This window comes from Vipera ursinii, assembly GCF_947247035.1.
Source record: "Vipera ursinii genome assembly, chromosome: 10".
Classification (NCBI taxonomy): Eukaryota; Metazoa; Chordata; class Lepidosauria; order Squamata; family Viperidae; genus Vipera; species Vipera ursinii.
In genome coordinates, this window is record NC_139520.1 from 5382427 (window position 1) to 5410124 (window position 27698).

Below are 27698 nucleotides of genomic sequence, written 5' to 3' on the forward strand. Positions count from 1 at the left end.
GTTAATCAAATCAGGCTATTTGCTATTCAAACATGTATTTCTTCAAAACAATATTAACACATTTGCTCCATATTCTTCCCAGATCTTAAGATCCATAGCTCAGTATTTTCAAAATGTACAGAACTTGCAAGAACAGATTGGGTGTTGTTTTTTTTAAAAAAGCAATGATCGATGGTACCTTAAAAATACCCAGAATATCAAACTATATCCAGTCTGTGGCTGCATTTATAAGAATTCCTCCTGAAAATTATTTTTTTTTCTTTTTCACAAAATTGAAGGTACTGAAATTGAAGGAATTAGAAATATGAATGAAAATAACCAATTTTCCTCAAAAACCAGTTTCTTCGTGTAGATTTCAAGTCTCTTAACATTTCCATGCTAACAGTCCAAAATATATAGAGAGGGGTTGTACTCTGACCAGCAGGAAACTACAGTGACAAAGTAATTTAAAAAAAAAAGCATAATGGCTGCCAAAAACAAAGGCTTTGGGAAACAGCTACATCCCCGTTTTAGGAGATTATGCATTAAATGTTTCCAGTGCAAAGTCTTCAGTGTGTTAAGTGGAAGGAGTTGAGAAGGAAAGGCAAAAAATAAACCAGAGAAAGGAATGAAGAAGGCTTTCCTAACAGTCTTGAATGAGGATAAATTAAAACGGTAAGTCAGCTTTCACCACCAACTTTCAGGACTGCTCAACGAAAGCATCTCACGACGATGGAGACGCTGCAGCAATCCAAACAGACTTCCATCTCTGGTCCTTATGGGGGGTGAGGCTGGGCTTCGCCCGGGGGTTGTGGTGGTGGGATGGGGTGGGGTGGGGGCAGATGGAGTTCGTTTTGAGCTGCCTTTCTTCTGAATGGTCCGGAGGCAAATCCGCAAGAGGCTTTCTCCCCGTGTCATGAAATGTGAGCAATCTGTCGGACGCGGGTCTGAATGTCTTGCCGACACAAAGGGCAGGTTTCTAGTTGCAAGGCACACTCCATGCAGAGATCGCTAAAAGAGGCAAGAACGCGAGAGGTTACTAAGGCGGTGTCTTCCGGAAGAGGGCAAGCAACCTGAAGTGTTAAAACGGGGGCAAAATACACTGAGGGTTACTGTGGGTTTGGGCTGGGCACCTCTTATCGCGAAGGAAATATTTGGAAGGAACTAGGGAACACGGTGAAGGGACGCGGTGGCTCAGTGGGTTAGGACGCTGAGCTTGTCGATCGGAAGGTCGGCAGTTTGGCGGGTCGAATCCCGAGTGCCGCGTAACAGAGTGAGCGCCTGTTACTCGTCCCAGCTTCTGCCAACCTAGCAGTTCGAAAGCACGTAAAAATGCAAGTAGAAAAAGAGGGACCACTCCGGTGGGAAGGTAACAGCGTTCCGTGTGCCTTTGGCGTCTAGTCATGCCGGCCACATGACCACGGAGACGTCCTCGGACAAGCGCTGGCTCTTCGGCTTTGAAACGGAGATGAGCACCGGCCCCTAGAGTCGGAAACGACTAGCACGCATGTGCGGGGGAACCTTTACCTTTACCTTTTTAGGGAACATGGTGCATTCTAGGGCAGGAATTTATTAGGTGGAAGTGGGAATGCATTGATCGGTGATTCTTAACATTGGCAACATTAAGATAGATGGACTTCAACTCCCCGAATTTTCTAGCTAGCACAGCTGTCTGGGGGCTTCTGGGAGTTGAAGTCCATGTATCTTAACGCTGCCAACATTGAGAAACACTGGTGCAGATTTTAAGCAGGCAACATTTACTTCCTCTTAGCAGATCTAATCTGGGGATAATTGGGAATGATGAAATGAACAGCTGGAGGCTTCCTCTTGATGACTCCATTGCTGAGGGATCCATTTTATTCTCCCTCCATTTATGGTTCTATTTTGGTTTTTTCGGATATCCATATTACGGTTTTTATGTTTGAATTTGCTGGGGGGTGGGTGGGTGTTATGATTCTTGGTTTAACTATGGTGCCTTTTGGTGAGATGGGCGGCTGCATAAATTTCATCCATCCATCAATCAATCAATGGGATAGAGCCCTGAGGAAGAGAAGGAATCAGGCCTTCTCAGGCTGTAGGTTAGGGTGAGTCACCCAGGTAACGTTTCTCCCAAAATGAGAACAGCTCCCAACAGGTTAGTCAACAGCTGGCAAGACCTTAACAGGGAAAGCAGCACACAAAAACAAGCTTCCTCTTTTGCCCGGTAAAGCTGTGTGTCAGCAAGATGGTGATCGGAGTGGTGTGAGGCAAGACCCGTCACTGAGGCACAGGCAGGGTTTGCAACACAACGCTGTCTACCACAGTGTTGATTTGGATACCCTGCTGAACATTGCTTGGGTTTGTGTGTGTGTGTGTGTGCAGGTAGTCCTTGACTTACACCCATTCCTGTGTGACCATTCAAAATTACAACAGCATTGAAAAAAAGTGACCTGGGGCCAATTTTCACTCTTGCGACCGTTGCAGCCTCTCCACGGTCACGTGATCCAAATTCAGACACTTGGCAACTGGCATGTATTAATGACAGTTGCAGTGCCCTGGGACCTTTTGCAACCTTCTCGCAAGCAAAGTCAAGGGGGAAAGCCAAATTCGCTTAACAACTGCACGGTTCATTTAACCACTGTAATGAATGGCTTAACAGCTGTGGCAAGAAGGGTTGTAAAATGGGGCAAAACTCATTTAACAACTGGCGTGTTTAGCGACAGAAATGTGGGGCTAAATTGTGATCACAAATCACAGTGTATGGATGTATCTAAACCAGATGTGCTCGGCAGGTGTTCACTCTGCCAAGGGCAATGGATGGGGGCGGGGGAGGGGGAGAATTGGGGTTGAAATGATAGGAAACACTGATCAAAAGTCACTGTTTCTTGAGGTACCTGTGTCCACAAGGCCTGAGTTCTGTGTCAGCTATCTCATCGCAGCAAAGCGTACAGCAATTTTCTCGAATGCTCACTTGCTTTAACAAGGCCAGGCGTCTGTGTCTGAAGATTAAATAGTAGGTGGTGAAAAATATACACATAGCTGATGAGGCCGTCACATTTACACCAACGTTAAGCAACCCATTAACTCCTCACCTAAGGAAGACAATCATTTACTATCTGCAAACAAAGGTAAGATGCAGAGCACAAAAGCGTACCCCAGCTTTCCAGATCCAGGCACATTACCTTGGTAAAATGATTTTCTCTTCTGCTGTCAGAAAGGCATAATCGTTAAAGGTGTTAAATTTTGTAGATGGCGGATATTTGAAAGGCTTTGCTCCAAAGTTGAACTCACACTGTTGATAGGACATGAAACTAGCTGCAGCAAAGAAGCCGGAACTGTGCAATAATGGGGGGGGGGGGGGAGGAGAGGAAAAAAAATCAGTGCAGTTAGTTCTTCATAGTGAAATACCCATGATTTTTAAAGCCAGACAATGGCTGTGTGTCTTTTGTGGCTCTCCAAAGCCTGGATTACAACCTTTATCATACCCAACACTTCTTTTAAGAGAAAGAATGCCATCAGGGTAGTTGGCATTCACAGCTGGAGGTGTTGTGTTTATTTTTGAAGGCACAGATGACTTCTGTGGCTAGGAGTAATTTTTATCAGCATGGATTGATAGGCATGCTCTACTCAGGGCTAGGCCACCTTGGCTCTTTCATGACTTGTGGACTTCAACTCCCAGAATTCCTGAGCCAACATCGGGGAACTATGGCCCCTTCATGACTCGTGGACTTCAACTCCCAGAATTCCTGAGCCAGCATGGCTCAGCTTGGAAACCTCTCCCTTTCCCCTTAGCATGGTTGGCTCAGGAATTCTGGGAGTTGACGTCCATGAGTCATAAAAGAGCCAAGGTCACCTACCCCTGCTCTACATTGTTTCTCAACCTAGGCGACTTGAAGATGGGTGGATGTCAAGTCCCAGAATTCCCCAGCCACAAAAGGGTGACCCAATTTACAACCATCACAAGTTATGGTCTTGATGGGTAGGGTCTGTTACTGTTGTAAGTTGAGGACAGCATACAGGTGTTCCTCAAATTATGATTGTAACAGAGTCTGCCCATCAGGGTCACAACTTGTGATGGTGGTAAATCAGGTCACCCATGGGATTGACCCAATTTTTTAAAATTATTGTTATTTGCAACAATTGTTAACGTGACACTTTGAGCTGTTGCCTCTCCTTTTCTTAGCTTCGGGGACTGGAAATTCAAAATTGCTATATCCCATTAGGGAAGAAGCCTGGAGATATGCTTTGAGAAAACTCAGCAGGAACAGAAAAACAGTTACAGAAAGCACAAAACAAGGATCGCCCCAGAAAATAGGCTGGCAGATGAAGGGAAGGAAGAATACAAGAACTGGGTCAGCTGTACATGAAAATAAAAGCACTATTTTAAAAGGCCAAAGCAAGGCCATAGTACCATGGTGTTCACATCCGAGAATTTTAAAAACCACGATTTATTACACAAAGCCCCAGTGATTTAATACCGTATTCACTGTTTTACGGTGGTTCTCCTCCTACCTCCAGGGCCGCTCGCAGTCGGTGTTGACAGGAGGGCAGAGATCCGCCCCGAGGTCTCTCATTTGTGGAGTCCCTCAGGGGTCGGTTCTCTCGCCTCTCCTGTTCAACATCTATATGAAGCCGCTGGGCGAGATCATTCGTGGTTTTGGGGTGGGGTATCATCAGTACGCTGATGATACCCAACTTTTTCTTTCCACCCCGAACCAACCCAGTGATGCCCTCTCCGTGATGTCCCGGTGCCTGGAGGCGGTTCAGGTCTGGATGGGGAGAAACAGGCTTCGTCTCAATCCCGCCAAGACTGAGTGGCTGTGCATATCGGCATCTCGGGTTTACCAAGTTATTCCATCCTTAATGATGGGGGGTGAGGTGTTACCCCCCGTCGATAGGGCTCGCAACTTGGGCGTCCTCCTGGATTCACGGCTCAATTTTGAAGACCATATAGGAGCCGTGACCAGGGGGGCTTTTGCCCAGGTTCGCCTGGTGCGCCAGTTGCGTCCCTATCTGGACCGAGACGCCCTACGCACAGTTACTCATGCGCTTGTGACCTCCCGTTTGGACTACTGTAACGCTCTCTACATGGGGCTGCCCTTGAAGACCACTCGGAGGCTTCAACTGGTGCAGAATGCGGCCGCGCGAGTTGTAATGGGGGTTTCCCGATACTCCCATGTAACACCTCTACTCCGCGAGCTGCATTGGCTTCCGGTTGCCCTCCGGGTGAAATTCAAGGTGCTGGTTATCACCTATAAAGCCCTACATGGCCTGGGTCCGGGATATCTGAGGGAACACCTGCTGCCGGCATCAAATGCCCTTCGCCCAGTGCGCTCCCACAGGGAGGGTCTGCTCAGGGTCCCGCCGGTAAGAGACTGCCGGCGGGCGACACCCAGGGATAGGGCCTTCTCGGTGGGAGCGCCTGCCCTCTGGAACCAGCTGCCGGTGGAGCTGAGAACTGCCCCCGACCTTCGATCATTCCGCCGGGGCCTGAAGACCTGGCTCTTTGAGCTCTCGGGCCCAGACTGAGGAGGAATTTTTAATTTGGGGTTCTTTTTAATTGACTACAGGGTTAATTTAATATTTTTTAATTTGGTTCTTAATTTTTGTATTTTGGATTTTTTAATTTCCTGTAAACCGCCCTGAGTCCTCAGGGAATAGGGCGGTATATAAATATAACTAAATAAATAAATAAATAAATAAAATGAGTGGATTTACCTATCGTGCTTAGTAAAAACACAAGCCAATAAATCCTCACATTTTGTATGAATCAGAGCAATCTGTATATACAGCTGGGCTCCCTCGGTTACGGCAGGTTTTGGTCCTCCTCCAGGTCAAGTCTTAGCTTTGCTAAATATTTATTCCTAATTCTGCAAAGACGGACATCAACTGCAAAATGGCCCTCACCTTCAGAAGAATGTACTTACATAGCGGATGAAAAGACTTGCTTCTCGGCAGGAAGCTGGTCCCCATTTAAATAAAAAACCATCTTCTTCTCTTGCAAGTCCAGTAAAAATCCTATAGTGTCACCTGAGTTAAACATAAGAAAACAAGTTCTTTGAAACACAGATATCACCGCGACACCATCACTGCGCCTTGCAGAAGAGGAATAGGCAGCTCAGGTCTTATCTGACCATCACTGAAAGAGCCCCAAGTCCATTTCAGTTAGGTTACATTTGTGTTCCCCATAACACCCAGTCATGCTATGTAAGGGGTTTGAAACAATCTGTGGACTCGCGTTTCCATCTTCCCCACTTTTGCGTGTTTCTATCCCTATGTATAAAAATCTTTTAATAAATCTTCAGATATGTGGAGAAGATATATGACTGTTCTCTATAACAGCGTTTTCCAACCTTAGGAACTTGAAGATGCGTGGACTTCAACTCCCAGAATTCCCCAGCCAGCATAGCTGGCTGGGGAATTCTGGGAGTTGAAGTCCACGCATCTTCAAGTTCCTAAGGTTGGGAAACGCTGCTCTATAAATTACATGTTTGCAAATTAAGAGCCAGTCTTGCAAACGGGGACATTTATCTTAGAATAAATGCTGTCCTCCTCCTTTTGGCAGTTATAACCATATTTATTCCATCTAAGAAAAACCAAGAAAACTACCAACACCAGGAGTTATCTTAATCAGGATTTGCAAGCCTGGTTCGAATCCTGGTTAAGATAAAAGTTAAATCAGCATCAGAACTGACATCAGTCACTCTAGAAATAGTGGAATGCAGGGAGATAACAATAAGAGATGGAAAGAATGAACCTATTTCTGAAGTTGGCTTCTGATGTGCCAACCATGATTTACTAGTTGCATTACTAGCAGCACTGTCATCCAAAGCATTTCACCATATTTTAAAAAAAAGGATTTAGAAAGCTGCACAGAATTGAACTGCAGGTACATGTTGTCTTCTGAAAAAACTATTTACAATTTGTAATATGGAGAGATGCTGCAAATTTCCATCCAAGATGAATTATTACATTTATGTCTTAATGCGTTTGACATATTAAGAGAAGCATGGCTCTCATCAGTGTGATGTTCATGAGAGGCAGCGGTGCCACAAATGGCTGACAAAGTCAGGCTTGCTGCAAAGTCCACTGCCATCTTCGCAACACGCAGTCTATTGATTTTATTCTGCCTACCAAACATTAGCCTACTAATTAGCTACAGTATTTGCAATTTATCCTGTTTCCATGGAGGAAGGCCTCCGGAACTCACAAGATCACTGCGGAAGAGCTGAACTAACAATAAGCACAGGAAACAGGTGTACAGATATTCCCATAAAAAAAACTTCTGAGGGAGTGAGACTCCTGCAACTGCAGGTATCTTGCTCCACTGTTCAAAAATCTATTTCATGACATTTCCCCCGCCCCCCCCCCCCCGTTTTTAAGTCCCTGTGTTAGAATCACAGACAGAAAGGGTCCACCGAGCCCAACTCCTTTGCTCAATGCAGCAGTCCAAATTAAAGCATCCCTCAAAAATGGCTGCCCACCTTCTGCTTGAACACTTAGAGCAGGGGGGTCAAACTGCTGGCCCCACCGGCCGGAGGCGTCATGCTGAAACTGCGCCCACCCCATTGCCGGCAATGGGGGGGGGGAGTCACAATCCATTGCAACACATCACGTGACATTGCGAGTTTGACACCCCTGACTTAGAGCCACTTATTTGCAATTGGTTCCATCCACTGGTAAGATTTTCCTACCACTGAAAATTAGATGATTGTCTGTGCTCCACATTCTAGGCTAAGAGAAAACAATAGCCAACTGCATGGTGACACACAACATCAGCAATGAGGATAAAAAAGTGGGACAACATAATACCTTCCTTCCAGCAAGGGTGGGAATGTGGTTTACTTCGGGCGTTATACCAGATCAGCTGCCGGCAGCCGTCGTAAGCACAGGAGTATTCATCGTCCCCAATGCCATAACCTTCCTTCAGGAAATAGAAAATACAGTATTTCGTTCTCTGAATTTGACCCGGAGCCATTTAAAGAGTTTTCCTAACCTTTTTTTTTAATTTAAAAACAGTATTTAAGTTAATTGCACCTCTTAAGGATTTAAAGGATGTGTCATGCTCTGCCTACAGAATTATCTGACTAATAATCATGAGAATCTCAACATTCACAGCTTCTGGCGGCAGGTTGTTCCACTGATTAATTGTTCTAACTGTCAGCTTGTGTTCTGATAAGATAAGGTAATCTTTATTGTCATTTCTTACTGTGGGCACAATGGCGCATGTCAAAAATGAAATGTAGTTGCCCGCTCTCAAAGTGAGACACATACATGACACACCCCAAAACATACTACATACAACGTATGTATAGACCCACACCCCTACATATACATAACAATAAAATATTAAATACTGTCCAACTTGAATATTTAATGGAATATCTAACTGAGTGCAATTTCCCCACTTATTCTATGGGTCAAAGAATAGAACAGAATTCTTTATTGGCAAAGTGTGATTGTACACACGCAAGGAATTTGTCTCCAGTGCATGAGCTTTCAGTGTACATACAAGCAACAAGTGATAAATCATGATCATAATCATAAAATACAATCATCACAAATCATAAGATACAAACTCAGTATTGGTCATACTTCTGCTTCATTGACTATGCTAAAGCCTTTGATTGTGTGGATCACAACAAACTGTGGCAAGTTCTTAAAGAGATGGGAGTACCAAACCATCTTATCTGTCTCTTGAGAAACCTATATGCGGAACCTGTACACGGAACCACTGATTGGTTCAAAATTGGGAAAGGAGTCCGGCAAGGCTGTATACTGTCGCCCTGCCTATTTAACTTCTATGCAGAGCACATCATGAGAAAGGCAGGGCTAGATGAATCAAAAGTTGGAATTAAGATTGCCGGGAGAAATATCAACAACCTAAGATATGCAGATGATACCACTCTAATGGCAGAAAGTGAAGAGGAACTAAAGAGCCTCTTGTTGCGGGTGAAGAAGGAGAGTGCAAAAGTTGGGATGAAACTTAACATTAAGAAAACCAAGATCATGGCATCCGGCCCTCTCAATTCCTGGCAAATAGATGAGGAAGAAATGGAGGTAGTGACAGATTTTATTTTCCTGGGCTCCAAGATCACTGCAGATGGGGACTGCAGCCAAGAAATTAAAAGACGCTTGCTCCTCGGGAGGAAAGCCATGGCAAATCTAGACAGCACACTAAAAAGCAGAGACATCACCCTGCTAACAAAAGTGTGAATAGTCAAGGCTATGGTCTTCCCAGTTGCAATGTATGGCAGTGAAAGTTGGACCATAAGAAAGGCTGAGCGCCAAAGAATTGAGGCCTTTGAACTGTGGTGCTGGAGAAGACTCCTGCGAGTCCCTTGGACTGCAAGGTGATCAAACCGGTCAGTCCTAGAGGAGATTAATCCCGACTGCTCTTTAGAAGGCCAGATCCTGAAGCTAAAAATCAAATACTTTGGCCACCTAATGAGAAGGAAGGACTCACTGGAGAAGAGCCTAATGCTGGGAAAGGTTGAGGGCAAGAGAAGAAGGGGACGACAGAGAAGGAGGTGGCTGGATGGAGTCACTGAAGCAGTAGACGTGAGCTGAAATGGACTCCAGAAGATGGTAGAGGACAGGAAGGCCTGGAGGAACGTTGTTCATGGGGTTGCGATGGGTCAGACACGGCTTCACAACTAACAACAACAACAATTGGTCATAGGACACTAAATAAGTAAACAGCAGAAATCATAATAGGATACTAAATAAAGGCAATCAACATAAATCATGAGATACAAACAATAAAGTTATAAGAAGCTAAGGAAATAGGTTATAAGAAAGATGAAAAGGATAATAGTGATACAGCACTACTAGGTGGTTTGACATCCTAGGCAGTCTTCAGGGAATTAGCACAGTGATAGCATGGGGGTGGGGGAACTGTCTTTGTGTCTGGTGGTTTTGGCGTGCAAAGCCTAAAAGGACAGGACTAGGAGCCATGAGAGATTTGTCAGAAGGAACTCTAAGAGGAAACAGGGCTAAATAAAACCATTTCACTACAAAGCCCTCGTGTTCCTAACCTTAAGTGTTATCAAAGTTCTACGTTAATACAATTGAACCCCGTCCCCTCTCCACGTTGCTGGGATCCTATCTTCACAGAGGAACCCTGAAAAGAAACTGAAAAGCTCAAGCTTGCCAAAGGAGCCCGGAAGACGAGCAGAGATCTGAACTTCTGTCCCCCGGGCTCCTGTTCAGAGCCCTCCCCCTTTATGAATGGCCATCAGCTGGCCTGAAGAGCAATGCCAGCTGGGCGAATGACTCACCATGGCTCCTGCAAGAGAGGATCACCTCTCACCTCTGGGTGAAAGATGCAAGTTAGCAGAAGTCAAAGATTACTTGGCTTCTACAAATGCTTTGTACAGCAAAATCCAGGAAAATATTCCAGGGAAGGTAGTTCAGCAAACATGCCACAAAGAACACTATCCATGTAAGTTGCTTTCAAGCCAAACTTTCGGAGGTGGGAGAAAGATGTGAGAGGATAGGGCAGCGGTGGCGAGCCTATGGCACGCGTGCCAGAGGCGGCACTCGGAGCCCTCTCTGTGGGCATGCGTGGTGTCGCCCCAGCCCCACCTCCCCCCCTGGCCCCTTCCTCACCAGCAGCCCCCCCAGAGGACAGTCACCTCCAGGCACGGCCCACACGGAGCAGCGCAGCCAAGGACATGGCAGCCGGGCCAAGACTCCGCCCTCGCCCCGTCACGTGCAGATGATGTTGCGGGGTGCAGGCAGAGGACATGGCTGCCATGGCACCACAGGGCCGCCTGGGCGATCTGTGGTGGGACATGGAGGCTGTGGGTGGCCCTGCGGTCCGGTGGGCCAGGGGGCGGGCAGGGACGGAGCAGGCAGGGCGGGTTTTGGGCCCTTGGTTTCTAAAAGGTTTGCCATCCCTGGGATAGGGAGATCTGTCCGGTGCCAGTTCAATTTGCAGATGGATTCCCACTGAAGAAAGCGGCACTTACGTGATTGAGAAACTTGCTGTCTTTCGTAGCCCATCCTATCTGCATCACTCCGGAAGTAATGACTGTGACCTCGTAGTACCAAGCTCCAGAATCTACACAGAAGGTGCATCGGACACTTTCAAAAGACGAAGCATCGCATCGGGCCTAGCAAACAAAAACATGGAAGGAAAAAAAAAGTCAGGTCCATGTTTAAACCCGGCACAACTGGGAGCACCGAAGGGCACATGAAAGCGCTCAGCTTCCCAACTTGTTAATCCCATATTTGTTGGGAACTTTAAGTCTCATAAACCTCAACCAGCACAGTCAACAGGCTGGCTAGGAATCCAGGGTGCTGTAATATTATTCATCTTGAGGCCTGGAGGTGGAGAGGAGCGCACCGATGTGTGGCAGATCACTTAAAATCCGATACAGAAAGGATGAAGATGTGCGATGAATATCCAGGAGACGTGTCCCACTCAGTCATCTAGCAGAGAAAGACCCCGGCCCGTTGTTTTACCAAGAGTATACTTTACTTAAAGCTTAGGTCAATGGTGGGGAACCTATGGCCCCGGTGCCAGAGGGGGCACTCGGATCCCTCTCTATGGGCACACGTGCCTCGCTCTTTGGGTAAGATTTCGCAGGAAACAGCCATTTCTCAAGCCTCTTCCTAGCCAAAACAAGCCTCCGGAGCGAGCACACTGTTTTCAGCTTTGAATTATAACAAATCTGACACCAGAAACAGACTAACAGATGACCTGATTGCTGCATGTGTTGCTCTCAAACTTACAAAGTCTAAGCCGAGGTTAGACAAATAATCAGCATGCATACAACAGCAAATATCACATTAATTGTTCAAAAGCATCCCAAATGCAAACTTTTACCTTTCAGTAAAAAGTTGCTTGTATCACTGAAAGCTTTGTTATTGTGTTTTTTTCTTTTAAGACAAAAGATGTTAATCTAGGAGTTGTTTTTTCTAAGTATTTTTCTTAGTATTCAGATTAAATTGCCATGTTGGCACTTTGCAATAAATAAGTGGGTTTGGGGTGGCAGTTTGGGCACTCGGTCTCTAAAAGGTTCGCTGTCACTGGCTTAGGTGGTTACAGAAGTAGTGAAGCTGGATCTGGCTTTTTCGTGCGCAAAATGATACAATTAGCTTTACCCTTTTCCCCAGCCATCCCCATTATCAATTAAGGTCCAATTAGGTGCTCATATATTGTTTGGGTAATGGACCTTCAGTATGCAGGCTTTCCAACTCTGCATTCAGACGAGTGACCTAAGGGCTGGCGGGTGTTTCACATGTCTCGGTCTGGCATGGCTTGGTTCCTATTCCCCTGACATTTGGCTAGCAGAATTGCAGCCATGACACGTGTACTTTAATCCTCACTTAATTGCCCCGTTTAGCGACCATTTGAAATTACGAGAATAATGAAAAAGCAACTGTAGGACTGGTCCTCCCACTTAGGAACTTTGTGGTGTCCCCTCGGTCTGGAGATTGAGATTTAATTGCTTGCAACCAGCAGGAATTTATGACAGAGGAAGTTATGTGACTACCATTTGCATGCTTCACAGCCATGCAACAATAAGCGGAGTCAATGGAGAAGTAGGCAGCAGAACTGCAAGTCACAGCCACATGATGCTTTGCTTAATGACCATGTTGCTTACACAGTTGCTGGACCCAATTACCATCTTTATAGGACTACATATATCTGGAAACAGAGTGAGAGCCTGTTACTCGTCCCAGCTTCTGCCAACCTAGCAGCTCAAAAGCACGTAAAAATGCAAGTAGAAAAATAGGGACCACTATGGTGGGAAGGTAACAGCGTTCCGTGCGCCTTTGGCGTCTAGTCGTACCGGCCACATGACCATGGAGACGTTCTCGGACAAGCGCTGGCTCTTCGGCTTTGAAACGCAGATGAGCACCGGCCCCTAGAGTTGGAAACGACTAGCACTCATGTGCGGGGGAACCTTTACCTTTACCTTATATCTGGAAAATTGCCATTTTGAATTTTAACAGAAATTCAAGACCATAAGCATTACACTTTTTCTCTCTCTGATTTTGGAAAAACAAACTCCTGAATAGGACTTTGGGTAAACCCAGTGATCTACATATCAGGTCCTGAATGCAATAACTTGTTTGAGTTAAAAGCAAAATAATTAAAATAGACGATATGAAAACAATATGTCTTTTAGTTCACAGAAACTCACTCCCTCTTGACCTATTCAGGGAAGTAAGAGAAGGCAGAACAATATTTCATAATTAATACACAAAAACACACACACAAGGCTACCTCCAACCCATGCGGCGAGATCTTCAGATATTCACTGACATCATTGCTATTCAGCATGGCCCTCACATTGGCCAGGTCGACTTTCTCGTATGTAAACTGTCTACCTTCTTTCAAAACTGCAGGAAACAAGAGAAAAGGTGGTAAAGGCTGTCCCAGCAATGTAGAAATGGCAGGCTAGAAAACTGAATTCAGCTGCTCAAATCCGGCCTTTTAAGAATGAATCAAATCCTTTCTGAATAAGCAACTATCCTTTTAAAATGGCAGGCGTTCAAAAGCCTGAATTCTTTAGAATTTGGGCTTAACAGGAATGAGCCCACATGCTAAATGCTTCCTGCTTGTCTTCTGCCAGCAGAAGCAATTAAGCACAACTGTTCCATCTGTGGTTTGTTTAGCATTATGTGCAAATGGGAATCCTTAGCTGATTTTTCTTCTAACAAATTGGAGTCATTAGCTTGCCTTACAATTTTTAGCATGTCAAAAGAAGAGCAAACCAGGGACTGGGATTTCTACGTGTCTCTAACCAAGATGAGAGAGGATCCCTTCTCACCACCACCAGAAGAGCCAAAAAGGAGCCTGCAAACAGCAGATACTAATATACAACATCCCCCCAAATACAGTTATATATTGAATTTAAGAGTGATGGGTCTGGGTATAAATATTGGCTAGGGATAATGTAGTTGGTATTTCTCCAGGAAGCTTATTTCTCTGATTACACTAGAGATGTAATATAATAAAACCAGGGAATCTGTGCTTCTATTAATACTAGCTATATTTAGGTGCTGGCAAGAGATTACTTTTAATTTACCAAATAAGAAATGCAATTTCAATGGCTTCTCATTAGTGAAGGACTTCATCATCGGAAAGTTGATATGGTATTTGTTTTAGAAATGCATTAGACTATCTAAAACCATCAGCATTCAAAACAGGACAAATAACACTGATGTCATGTTGTATCCTTTCCCCCGAGCTGGGTCTCAAACCAGTTTGTCTTTTTGGCTGACATTATTTAATCTACAAAAGAAAAGTCTAGCGAACCTTGCTTATAGACTAAATAAAAACCTTAGAATCTCCAATTAAAACCTCTCCAATCAGGAAAACCAGTTAAAATAGATAAATTCATGGCTATTAACACACTTGATTAACATACTATAAATTGTATCTGCCCAGCCGGCACTAAAATAAGACCTTTGCTAATTTACATGCCCTCTTTTAGTAATGGGGAATCGTGATAGGTTATATTCTACAACAGGAGTCTCCAAACCTGACAACTTTACAACTTGTGGACTAAAGAATTCTAGGAGTTGAAGTCTACAAGTTTTAAAGTTGCTAAGTTTGGAGATCCCCTGCTCCACAACAAAACAATGTTATTATTTCTATTTGTCTAATTTCCCAATTTATAGTATATCGTGCCCTAATAATCACCACTACTATTACTAATAATAATAAGCTGACTTTGTAATAATGCCGCTTGGGGGGGGGGGCGAAAGCCCTAATAAGCAGGCATATACATAGAATGAAGGCTATTGCTAAGCTCATTGATTTGTGCTTTAGATTGTAAGCCGCCCTGAGTCTTCGGAGAAGGGCTAAATCCATATTGTTTTTAGCACCTGTGCTTAAAATACAATATTCTTTTGCTGATGAAGGAGGTGGACAGGCCTGCAGTCAAACCATGCAAGGCTTGAAAAAGGTCAAAGCCGGCCCTTGAGTCCTCAGCCAGAAATGTTCTGGTTGTCAATGCAGCTTTTTCAGGACAGCACCTCCTATGCTGCATGACTCAACTTCCACCGGCAACTGAGCTACTGCAGCTGATCCAAGTGACTCTTATCTTTATGGGCAGATTAAAGGGCTCCTTATTTTCAGATGTCCAAAAAAAATAAAAAAATTCCAGACTTCAGAAAGGGGCAATGAAAGAAGTCAAGGATAAAAGAAACATACAAGCACAAGCTGGCTTCAGAAGTATGCCAGAACAAGATGGTTCTGTAAATGTTCCCTAACCACTCCTAGTAACATCTCCTGCTTCTCCTGGATGAATAGGTTTGCATAACGAGGCATTCATTACAACTTGAGGAATAGGCCAGCTTGCTGCTAATTTCCTAAAAGGAAGGCTTTAGCAAAGCAAATCTTAAAAAAAACACAAACATTCAGCAAATACGTTTCTCTCAGTATGTTTCCTTAATTTTTGTCTTTGTTCAGATCATAACCCTAACCCCTGCTCCTAGTCCAACACCTTCACTTATTATACTACCCTGGCTCTCATACTGTGCGTATTCTCACCTGGTACCCACCCTCTTTCTTGCTTAAGTGTCAAACATGGAAGGTGGCACTTTAAATATCCACCAAGTTATTCTGAATTTATTTTATTTGAAGCACAGCCCAGATGCATCAGAGTTTTCAAGACTGATAAATCGGTGACTGAGTATTTTAGGCTATCCCATCCAGTACTAGTCGTCCCAAGCTGGCGCTTCAGATTGCCATTCTTGTATGATCAAGGCAGTTTCAACCAGAAATCCCAGAACTACAGTTCATCAAAAGATTTAATACTAATGGCTTAACAGAGACATAGCTGTATTAAGTATAAACAGGAATATCTGTGTTATACCCCTTTCTTAAAAAAAAAATTTTTAGCTTCAAACATTTATATTTTACTACTTTGTTGGATACCACCCAGAGATGGCTGGTTGGAAAATAATGAAAAATAAATAAAAAACAAAATAAAATACTGTATTAACTGCTGCTTCCCTTAGTTTTTCTCCTCCTGCATGTACATGTAAGTACACCCACACCGATTATATACCACTCAGGTATATGAAACACATATGCCAGTTTATTTTATAAACGTATTAGCTTTAAGGGTTGTTACTTTTGCTGCAAACACCAGACATTTCTAATAACCATGCCGTTTTCAAACATCATCACTTCACAGGAGGAAAATATTATTACTTACATAGATTGTCTAAACTCCACTGAGCACAGAATCCAACTTGGCGTTTTAAGTAGTCTGGATTGTTGGTCCATTTCTCTAACAAAACAAGCTGATCGCTGATGCAGGTATCGGAAACTGTCATTTTATTCTCACCTAGAGTTGGAATATGTTCAAAATTATGAAAAAAAAAATTGGCGATCATTAAAGACCCAGCATTTCCATGAGGAAAAAGGGCTTTTGTGCTTTTTTCTCCCCCCCACCTATATTCTCCATTCTCATACTATATAAATTATACCATAATCCATCAAAGCTTCAGCAGCTGCCAAGAAAACAACTCCAGCTGGAGTCACCGTCAAGAGCTGAGTTCAGCTCAGTGGCCTCTTGATTTTACTATCCATTTCTTCTTCAGGATATGCAAATTTGGAACACAGGCAATGCAGGTCAAGCCAGAGGCACATCAGTTTTGCCCCGTTTCTTGACAAGGAATTACTCCCTTGCAGGTCTGACCCTTGGGGAAGAAGTCCTCAACACCAGCGTCAAGGTGTTCAGATGAAGGACAGAATTTGTTATCCTCTACCCCTGAAGGCCACATTGAGGGATGGCTGAGGATTCAACGCTTATGCCAGTGGTGGGGAACCTATGGCACGGGTGCCAGAGGTGGCACTCAGAGCCCTCTCTGCAGGCACCCGCGCCATGCCCCGGAGGTGGCAACTGTCCCTCTTCAACCAGCCACCTGCTAATTTTCCGAGGCCCCACGTGGCTGAATGCATCCCAGCACGGCTGGTTTCCCTCCCCCCCATCCCGTCCCTCCTGGGTTCGCATGCTCTCCTTTTCCCAGGCACAACCCACTGCATCGCCTCCTCAGCTGTTGGTCGACCATCCATCTCAGAGGCAGCTTCTTTGAACTGCTGGCGACAGGCTGCGGAGTCCCAGAGTGTGCCTGTCAAGGGGCTGGCAGGCTGTGGCTACTGACGGACACCGTTGGCCCCCATGCGCTCGCTGGCCTGTGTGCGGGGGCTGATGGTGTCCCTTGCCTTGCCCCATGGCAATGGCACCCCCACCCTGCCTCACTTATCCCACAGGATGATTCTCCTGCCTACCGCCCCACCTGCCAGAGACCTCTTGGAGCTGCCCCAGCCCTGCCCACCCCCCACAGGTGTCCCTCCCCACGAGCAACATTGAGGCGACCACGCCCACCTTGGCCACACTCACCCAATCTTCCATGACCACCACAGCCACACCCACCCAGTGGACCACGCCCACCCGGCACCCAGCGATAAATAAGGGGGCTTTGGGTTGCAGTTTGGGCACTCGGTCTCTGAAAGGTTCTCCACCGCTGGCTTATGCTCTCCTTCGACAAGCCTTCCTGCCATCTCCAGGGGTGTGAAAAAGGAACAGCGGCCAGGAGATCTTGGCACCCACACAAATTGCTACTTGGTGGTTATTTGCTGAAAACACTGAGGATGACACTGTTCTTGACCCCAGCCAGGTAGGACTTTAGAAGAAAGGAATAAATCCAACCCCTGAAGCCTTTCAACAAGGCAGTTTCCTAAGGCCTTTGGGTCAGGGTGAGCAGAGCAGATTTCAGAAATGGTTTGCCATTGCCTCCTTCCTATGGCAAGAGAGACTGGCTGGCTCAAGGTCACTCAGACGGCTTCCCGTGTAATGCAAGTCTAGAACTCAAGAACTCAGTGCTTTAATTGCTGCACTAAACTGGCTCTCTGGGCGAGCTACAATGTAGTGTATTTTTGTTCTGGTTGCATGTTATTATTTTAATTGGTTTTTAATGGCACATGTTGTTATCTTTTGGGTTACTTGTATGCTAGCCAAAGTCACGCTGTTTGATTTGGCAGCCATATAAATGATCAAAATACTGTAACTAAAATATCCCACATAATAACTTATCCTAGGATCTGCTTTATTTTTAACTCTGCATCTCAAATGAGCAGACTTACTTGTTTGTGCAAACTTCTCCAGGGCTATTAGTGCAAAGAGCATGACTGTTGGATGGGACTGGAACTCCTAAGATAAAGAAGGTAAAAATTATTACATTCAATATCCCCCAAAGTTTTCTTCAAAAATCAAGAGCTGGTTGATTTTTCCAACATGGGGGGGAAGCTTGGGGTGTGTGTGTGTGTGTGAGAGAGAGAGAAAAATTACTCTTTAACACAATAAAAATAGCCTGAAGACAAAAGGCTTGCTTCAGCGATCCAGGCATCAGTACAAACTGTTTTCCTACACAAAAGGAAATAAGATAACTAAAAAGCCAGAAGTTCTAGCTACAGGACAACCCACTCCCTTCCCCACTCAAAAAATGGAAAGACTGAAATGGCAAAGAAGAGACCTGGTTCCACATCATCCGAACCATAATTTGTGCAGAGGTAAGTTACACCAGCGGTCCCCAACCTTTTTGGCTTGGTGGCCTGGGGCTGGGGGGGGGGGGAGAAGGGAGAGAAAATGGTTCTGTGCAAGCACCCACAATTCGTGCAAATGGAGCACGTGTGCACACGCACGCACACACACACACACTTGCCCGCTGCTCATGCGACCCGGTTCTGACCGGACGGTGGCTGGCAGTGGGACACGGCTTAGGGGTTGGGGATCCCTGAGTTACACCATTCCATTTGCAGCCTTCGGCATCTCTTCCAGAATGTCAGTACTGCCTCAAACCTCCTTCACCCCAGTTCAGATATTTATCTCTTTGAGGGAAGGATTAAATATTAAATGGGGCCATTAAGGTTTTGATTCCAGGCCCACCTGCCCTGATATCTTTAGCCATCTTTCTGCAGCCTCCAGGCAAGGCTGAAGGAGAGGCCTTCTTCGTTTTAATAGTCCCTTCTGAAGCTTTAGTGTGACTAATGAGGAGATTCCCCGTGTAAATTATACCGTGAAAGTGAAGAAAAGTAGGCACGGATTTTATGTAAAATAACAGGGACTCCAATTCTAATACTAAAAGTAATGCTATACACAGGTCTGGTTAGTTGATCTATGATTAAAGAAAAGAATGCAGTAGATGCACAATTATTTTTAGTAGCACTTCAGTAATAATTTTATAGATACTTTCCCTTAGGTTTCCAAGCACACGTTGCCTGACTATTTTAAAAGATAAAAGGTGGTTAAATTTAAATGCTGGAGGTATTTCTATATTGCTCTACAGCTGGAGCTAGCATGATTCTCAGATTTTATTTATAATCACATATAAAAATTCACCAAAAGCAAAAAATAGGATTGCGGATCAAGTCAGCAGGATGTTTGGGTTTTGCCCAAGAAAATATGTTCAGTAGTTATGTGATTGTTTCACTACATGATAACATTCGAACTGTCCCATATAGCTGGACTGCTAGTCCATCTAGCTAGCAAAAATATTAACTGCATCAATACCAGGTTTTGAAAAGTTTGGCAGTAACCATGTAGAGACTGGCTTGGAGGGATGTCGGTACCCAAAGCAGACATACTACTCCTGAACTACGGCTCTTCTCTTCTTCTTTACAAAAGGCTGTCAATCTTCACTACGCCCCTGAAAAATAACTGCAACAGCTAGACGCTATGCTGTGGCTCCCTTTTTTTAGTGACACAAGACTAAATGAGATCAGGGCACAGAAATCCCTTCAATGCTTTTCACACAATGCTTAGAATGCTGATTTATTTTGGTACTCACCAAGCTCTGCAGTAAGTACTCCAAGATTCCTTGGCTGAGTAAACCTACACTTGCAGGGCCTGTAAAAACACTAAAAATGAAACACGTGCATCGAAGGTGCTGTTTTACATTGTTCAAGAAGTCTCTTCAGAAAAGTTTAGGATCCTGCACTGCCTTTCCAGTTCTCTTGCTTTACAGAAGGAGCGAGCATCCAGCAAATGTTTTTTTAACGATATATTTTCTCTCTCTCGTTACCACAGAAGAATACAGAGCAACACATAAAATGATTTACATCATCTGACACCTCCAGTCTTGTCTATCTAAAAAAGTTGGCTAAATCCAATAGTGACATTCCGTTTCCCCGCCTTCCTCCCAACAAAACCAATTCCAGACTTCCCCTCTGTAGATATTGCCATATAAGAGGGATTCAAAGGAAGAATAGTAGACAGAGAACATATATGTAAACACCCATAAACTGCTGTACTCAGTGGTGGGATTCAGCCGGTTCACACCACTTTGGTAGCTAATTTTTTGTTGCCCAGGCCCAGAATGGACTTCCGGAAGCAGCATCCACACGCAGAGAACCGGTTGTTCACACATTCGAATCCCACCACTGGCTGTACTGCATTCTGGCGAACAGCATCAGAGATTACAAATTAATTGAAAGAGATTTAAAATGCTGTCAAGTCATCTGAAGGATGCTCTATGAGCAGATGTCTAATTATAGACAGTATATTTATTACAGATTAGGAGAGGGTGAAGCTGTAAAACCTAGAAACAGCAGTGGTGTGTAGAGGAATCTAAAGAACTGAATTATAACCTCCCCAAAGAGTCAGAAAGACACCCCAGAGTCTTTACCTGCGAGCTTTTCTGCCAAACAGCCCAGGACTGCAGTGGTATTCCGATGCTTGGCAGGATGACAAGCATCCTGGAGAGCCACTGCTCCGTTTAAATTTAATATTTCTGTCAATTTCTGCAATGCATCCTACACAGGAAAAGGAGCAGGCTGTTGAATGTCAGACCACCGAAAGAAACATTTAATTCCATTCGTATCTCAGCACTGTATAAGATAAATTATCTATATTTCTGCAGGCACAAACTGAATTTGAAATAACCCTTGATCTTAACAGTAAGCACTGAAACTACACCCACAAAATTTATAAAATAAAATAAAATGTAATAAAATCAAAATAATTAAAAAACAAATGAAAGAAAATAATACAACAGCCCAAAAAAAATCTCAAAGGGCAGACTCAATGGACCACTGGGTCTTCTTCTGCCATCAGTTTTCTATGAAATAACAAAATCAAGTTTTTTTTCTCTTTTCGAGAGAGTTTGCTTAAGACATTCCAATACAGCTGACAAGACACTAAACACGAGGGCTCACAACATTTAACTAGAAATCACAAGATTGAAGGAAGCTGAGAAACACTATTAAACAGATGAAAATAGAAGCAATATTTTCCCCAATTATGCTTCAAGGAAAGATAATTTGTACTGTAAAACCAATATACTTAAGTTTTGCATGTGAGAGTCACAGCTAAGAAAACACCCAAACCAATCTGCATGATGATGTCTGTTAACCTTACTTATCCTTATATTGGTATTACTGTAGATTGTGGACTGAAGCAAAAGATCAGCCATCTGGAGAAAACTGATATACATAACATAATTGCCTTATAAGCAGTTGGCAAATGTAACCATTTTGAAACTGATTCAAGCTTCTATTGTTTTTGTTTTTATATGTATCACAAATAGTTTGTGAAATTACATGTTCAAATACTGAATTCTATCTAAGATTTAGTTAATTTTTTTAAAATGGTATCCTATTTTTTTCAGAGCAGATAACCTGTTAGACCATTTTATAACAGAATTATCAGATTTTCAAAGTTAGAGGGAAAAATAGAAAACTAAAAGCAAAAGTTCTTTTGATTCCTATTATTGGACTGTGAATACTTCTGATATTTTAACATTATGAGAAAAAACCAATAGGATACAAAAACAACTAAAAATGAGCAAGGCACAAATTATAGATTTTTTAATATGAGCAACTAGTGATGATAGATGAATTAAAATGAATATAGAACTTGGAAAATTAGTTATATAAACAATATCCGTACGTTTAGCATTACTCTGAGGACACATTACACTGTGACCTACTATGAAAGGTACATATTGTATTAATATTAAATTGGTTTTGCTAGAACGTATGGTTCGAATCACTGATTTTATTTTCTTCTGAATTTTTATCTAAGTTATATTTTTGATATAAAACTGACAAACATCTCCCATTCAACCACCCTGGGATACTTTGTTCATTGGAGACCTGCTTTTAAAAAAAAGGAAAAAAAAAAGCTCACTTCTAAAGGGGATTAAAATCAAAGAGATTAAAAAGCAGACTTCTAAAGTGGTTGCCTTAGAAATGCTGCTGCTGCACGCTATAAATGTAATCAGTTATTTATTTGACCAATCTATATATTTAACTCACTTTGGTTGGTAATGGGCACTCATCCAAGAGTAAAGTTATAACAGCTGGTCCCAAGGGGTCTTCTAATGGAATCACTCTTATTAAGGACTGCACAACTTCCAGCCATCCTTCATCTGTCAACCACCAAAGAATAAAAGCAAATATCTTAACTTAAAGAAATAAAGAGACATACCACTAATCAAAAGGAGGATTTCATCAGCATTTGAATCATTCAATGGGATAAATAGTCTCAGACATATGTTAAAAATAAACGATCGGTTGCCGATCCAGAGCAGAATGGTAGGACAAAATTAGTGCCTCTTGGAAACAAGGCAGATACTCGTCATACCAGGGCAAATTTTCCCTTGTACAAAATACCACTACACAAGATTGTGGAACCCAAGATGTTTTTGGCAAACATTTGCTGCAGACAGAACTTGACACCTTCCACAGGTGATACACACACAATCAGTTGTGGAACAAAATATTCTCCACTGAAGACAATGCATTTTATTACATGCAAGACTTATTAGTGAGTTTCTACAATTCCTGTAGGGTCAGATTTTGCTCTCGTTCCTGTGTGTGGGATGGGAAAGTATATCTCCATTTTCTGCTGAAGCCACCTTATCTGTTAGATTTACAGGTAGCCCTCAACTTACGACCACAATTGAGCCCAAACATTCTGCTGTTAAGTGAGATATTTGTTCAATGAGTTTTGTCCTATTTTTACAACTTTTCTAGCCATAGTTGTTAAGTGAGTCACTGCGGTTGATAAGTTAGTAACTCGGTTGTTAAGTGAATCTGGCTTCCCCATTGACTTTGCTTGTCAAAAGGCTGCAGTAGGTGACCACGTGATCTTGGGACACAGGAATGGTCACACGCACGAACCCGTTGCCAAGCATCCGAATTTTGATCACGTGGTTATGGGGATGCTACGAAGGTTGTAACTGTGAAAAATGGTCATAAGCCATTGTAACTTTGAACAGTCACTAAATGAACTGTTATAAGTCGAGGACTACCTGTTCAGGGGCTCAAGGAGACTTTTATTGTGCTTTCTCTCTCTTCTTGCTTTTTACCCACAACAATAATCCCATTATGGAAAATTGGGCTGAGAGAGTGAATTGTCCAAAGAAAGCTGAGGGGATCGCAGCCTATGCAAGAGACAAAATTCAAGCACATTCACTCCCCAATCTCATTTTGAAAGCCCCAAATTCTGTCTGATGTTTTAATGGGAGTCAAAGATAAAAAATACATTGCTTCACCTAAGTTGGAGGTAGAAATGATGGGGATGGGGGGGGAGGGTGCACCCTATAGTGATACCCAGTTAGACTATCTTTCTCAGCAAATCGGAGGCAGCCAATCATGTTTCCCATAATATATATCAGACATGTCAAACACAAGGCCCGGGGGCCAGATCCAGCCCGTGAATTGGTTTCATGTGGCCCGTAAAGCCATCCTGGAAACAGTGAGGGAACGGCCCCCACTGCCTTGGCCCTGGCCCAGAGACCCTCAGATTTGTCCCACTCCTGCCCAGACCCTCATAGGCACCCTTGATGCGAACGATGTAGAGCTGGCCATGCCCACCCAGTAGGCCATTCGCACTTTGGCCACGTCCACCCAGTAGGCCACGCCCACCCTGGCCATACCCACCCGGCTCCTTGAGGGCAACCACAATGCTGATGCGGCCCTCAATGAAATTGAGTTTGACACCCCTGATATATACAGAACCCTGAGCCATAATGAATTGCTGGTCATAAAAGAGAACTTTGAAATCTCATAGGCTGTAAGAATTGCTGCGATCACTTTAGTCAAGGATAGTGTTTTAATTTGGCCCTGTCTCGTTCCTTGCTAGGAGAAAAAGGGAAGAAAATAATGATAAAAGAGATTTTGCAAAGCACAATGCGGATCAAGACGTAGTGAAGATTAGCCTGATTTAAACTGCTTTTTTTTGTTTTCAACACAATAAGGACATCTTAAAATTTAGAATGGTTACATGCAATACAGGAAGTATTACAGTCGCTTAGTGACTGAAGTTCCAATGGATGACCTAGTTCTGAAGCCCCCCCTCCCCCCAATACACACACAGAGATTTGGGGCACTTGCCAAATGGCCTGCATTTACAGCCATTTGCAGTGCCCTGGGGTCACATGACCCTTACTACTTTTCCCAAAAACAGCACTTCCAGTTTTTGGCAAAATCACCCCATAGCAATGGGTTCACTTAATGACTATGGCATTCATTTAACAACCACTGCAAAAATGGTCATAAAATTGGGCTGGTCACAAAATTGGGCTTTATGTTGTCACAATTTATGATCACAAGAAGAGGCTCAACTGTGGTTGCTAAGTCAAGGACTACCTGTATCACGGCGTGGGATTGTGTAGGTATGTAACACTATTTCCCATGAGATATGCTACCAAAGCCTCAGAATAGGATTATTTAGACATTTTTTTTAACTGCGCCAAGCACTCAAATACTTAAGGAAAATCTAGAGGTATCAGTACACACTGGCGTACTGCTCCCACAAACCTTCTTGGTTTTTAATTACAACGATCTTTTCCATTTCGATGAAAAGTATGTAGCTACTCTTTTGGTGATTCTAATATCATTTACTCGATCACAGTAGAAACAAAATAAGTCACCTGGCCGGCTGATTTTTCCAACAGCATAATTCATAAATTTAGCCAGATTAAACAGGTACACTTATCAAAGAAATAGTTACTTTACTTTACCAAGCATGCTGTCAGGCAGAAGTATCATTTAAATAGTTGCTCAGCCTCACTTAATAAACACACTCTGCAGCTTTGTACTTTTTTTCCAGAGTGAAAAGTTTATTTCAACAAAGAACAACTGAAGTGCCACCCAATGGAAAGGAAATACCTGTTTCTGCCATTTCATGCAAGGTCATCATCGAATAAGGAGGTTCCTGATCACTAAAAGAAAAAGAAAAAAGTAAAAACCTTGTTAATTATTACCAGGTTGGTAGGTTTCTGCCTGTCCACGTTGAATAAAAAAGTCCTCAACATATGACCACAATTCAGCCCCAAATTTCCATTGCTAAGCAAGACAGTTGTTAAGTGAATTTTGCCCCATTTTACAACCATTCTTACCACAAATGTTAAGAGAATCACTGCAGTTGTTGTTAAGTTAGTAACATGGTTGTTAAGTGAATCTGGTTTCCCCACTGACATTGACAGAAAGTTGTAAAAAGTGATCACGTGATCCCCGGACATTGCTACCACCATAAATACATCCTAGTAAAAGCCAAGCATCCAAATTTTGATCACATGACCACAGGGATGCTGCAGTGGTCATAAATGTGAAAATTATGTCACTTTTTCAGTGCCAGTGTAACTTTGAACAGTCACTAAATGAATGGTTGTAAGTAGAAGGCTATCTATAATCCCAACTCATGACAAAGTTCTCTATCTAATCTGTAGAATGGTCACATTCTATTCTGTTCAATTATCCAACAAATTCTTTTATCATCCTTTCTTCAAGGAGCTTAAACTAGCACGTAAATCTTGCCTTTTATCCTTGCAACAATTCTGCTAGTCTCTCTCCTACAATGGAGGACTTTTACTTCTAGCTTACAAATAACACATAAGTGCAGGATATCAGACAGACAACACAGTTGAACTGTGAGTCTTTAACACAGCTAACCTGATTAGATTATTTGGGGGATAAAATGGGGCAACCTTCTGGACACTGGATTCCATGGAAGGATAGCTGGAGCCAAGTAAAATAAATTGCCGTTCAAGCTACTGCTGGCAGAGACCAGAATAACTATTTCAGCTGTTTATCCAAGGATGTTAAAAAAAATGGTTTAGTACAGTTTTGTGAAAAATGAGTCCCTTTTTTTCTAAACAAAGGACCCTTGGAAATAGGAGCAGAAGTAATTAGCCAATGAAGGGACTTCATAAAGAGCCCCAGCGAAATTCAATGCAAGCAAATGTCTGGTATGACACGGATATTCTGCCTGTCTTTAATTATAGAACTCAAAGGAGAATATGGACGATTGCCTGGCTGTTTTACATCCTTATACTAGTAAGAGCCAGCACAATCATCTTTGCTCCAGTGAAGTTACAATATCCCATGCCTTCCAAACAAGCGCAGGGAACAAATGTTGCTTCGTTCCTCGCCAGAAAAGACACAAGAGTTATTGAATGGCTGATAAAGAATGATCATCTAAAGCCGTGGTGGCAAACCTAGGGCACCCGTGTCACAGGTGGCACGCAGAGGCCTCTCTGCGGGCACGCGCCCCATCGCCCCAGTCCTAGGCCTTCAGCTGGGTTTTATAAAACCTTTTCGCTTTAGGCCTCCGCCACCATGTGCAAAAAAAAAAAAAAAAAGTTCAATCAATCAATTTCAACTTCTCACGGAAAGAAAAAAAGATCTCGCAAAGTTGGAATTGATTGATTGAACTTTTTAGTCCCACCCAGTCTGTTACCACCGTGGCCACGCCCACCCAATGGGCCACGCCAACCCAATGGGCCACGCCAACCCAACTGGCCATGCCCACCCAGCACCTGGCAATACATAAGTGGGCTTTGGGTTGCAGTTTGGGCACTCAGTCTCTAAAAGGTTTGCCATCACTGGTCTAAAGAATTATGAGAGCTTTTGACAGCAGCAAAGACATCCCAGAATAGGGGTGTCCAACCTTGGCAAACTTTAAGACTTGTAGACTCCAATTCCCAGCATTCCCTAGCAAGCCATGCTTGGGAGAAAAAGCCGGAAGTGGGGCGGGGGGGGCAACTTGCAACCTTCTTGCTTCCCCATTGACTCCCGTTTGTGGGAAGTCAGCAAGGAAGGTGGGGAACGTTGATTACGTGATCAGGGGAATGCTGCAATTCTCTGAATTGCAACACGCTGGTTGCCAAGCGTCCCAATCATGATCGCACAATTGTGGGGTTGCAGTAAAGGCTGAAGCTTTGAGGACTGGTCATAATTTATCCCTCAGTTCAGCATTGTTGTAACTTCAAGTGATACCTGAACAAGTGGCTGTAACCCAAAGGCTAACTGTAATAAGTGACAGATGTTCCGATTCTTTGTATAAAATGGCCTCTTTCATTCTTCCAGCATCTCAAGCAATCTGCACAGTACTCCTTCTACCTTCACCATAACAAGGAAACGATGAGTTGGACGGACACTGATTAGTAAACCAGTGAGCTTCAACAGCTGGGGGTAGACTTGAAGCTGGATCTGATCCAACATCTTAACAACTACTTATCTAGTATTTTTCCTACAGCGACCAATCCAATGCTAACAACATTTCATGGAAACAACAGCCATATTTTGCTCCTTTTTCTAAATTTCTAGTATTTGGGGTGTATGATTCTAACCTTAGTGATAGCATGTATCATGTTAAGAGACACTCAGAAACCAATCCTCCATGAATTTATCTAGTCTTCTTTTAACCCCCCAAATTGCTTTGCACTCTTCCTTTTCTATCACTTCCTCTTTTTGTAACACA

At 43.4% G+C, this 27698-nt stretch overlaps 1 protein-coding gene across 3 annotated transcripts in view; it reads right to left on the minus strand.

Moving 5' to 3' along the window:
- Positions 1 to 27698, minus strand: part of RSPRY1 (ring finger and SPRY domain containing 1) — a 38885-nt gene continuing 11187 nt past the window's right edge. For all 3 annotated transcript variants that reach the window (XM_083370903.1, XM_083370904.1, XM_083370905.1), the window contains exons 3-15: positions 25106 to 25158; positions 22247 to 22359; positions 20617 to 20743; positions 19780 to 19838; positions 18077 to 18143; positions 16143 to 16274; positions 13199 to 13314; positions 10932 to 11075; positions 7771 to 7882; positions 5886 to 5988; positions 3141 to 3293; positions 2853 to 2957; positions 1 to 990 (exon numbers count right to left, since the gene is read on the minus strand). In XM_083370903.1, coding sequence (XP_083227029.1) covers positions 894 to 990; positions 2853 to 2957; positions 3141 to 3293; positions 5886 to 5988; positions 7771 to 7882; positions 10932 to 11075; positions 13199 to 13314; positions 16143 to 16274; positions 18077 to 18143; positions 19780 to 19838; positions 20617 to 20743; positions 22247 to 22359; positions 25106 to 25158 — 1381 coding nt within the window. In that variant the 3' untranslated portion in view covers positions 1 to 893. The remainder of the gene's footprint in view (positions 991 to 2852; positions 2958 to 3140; positions 3294 to 5885; positions 5989 to 7770; positions 7883 to 10931; positions 11076 to 13198; positions 13315 to 16142; positions 16275 to 18076; positions 18144 to 19779; positions 19839 to 20616; positions 20744 to 22246; positions 22360 to 25105; positions 25159 to 27698) is intronic.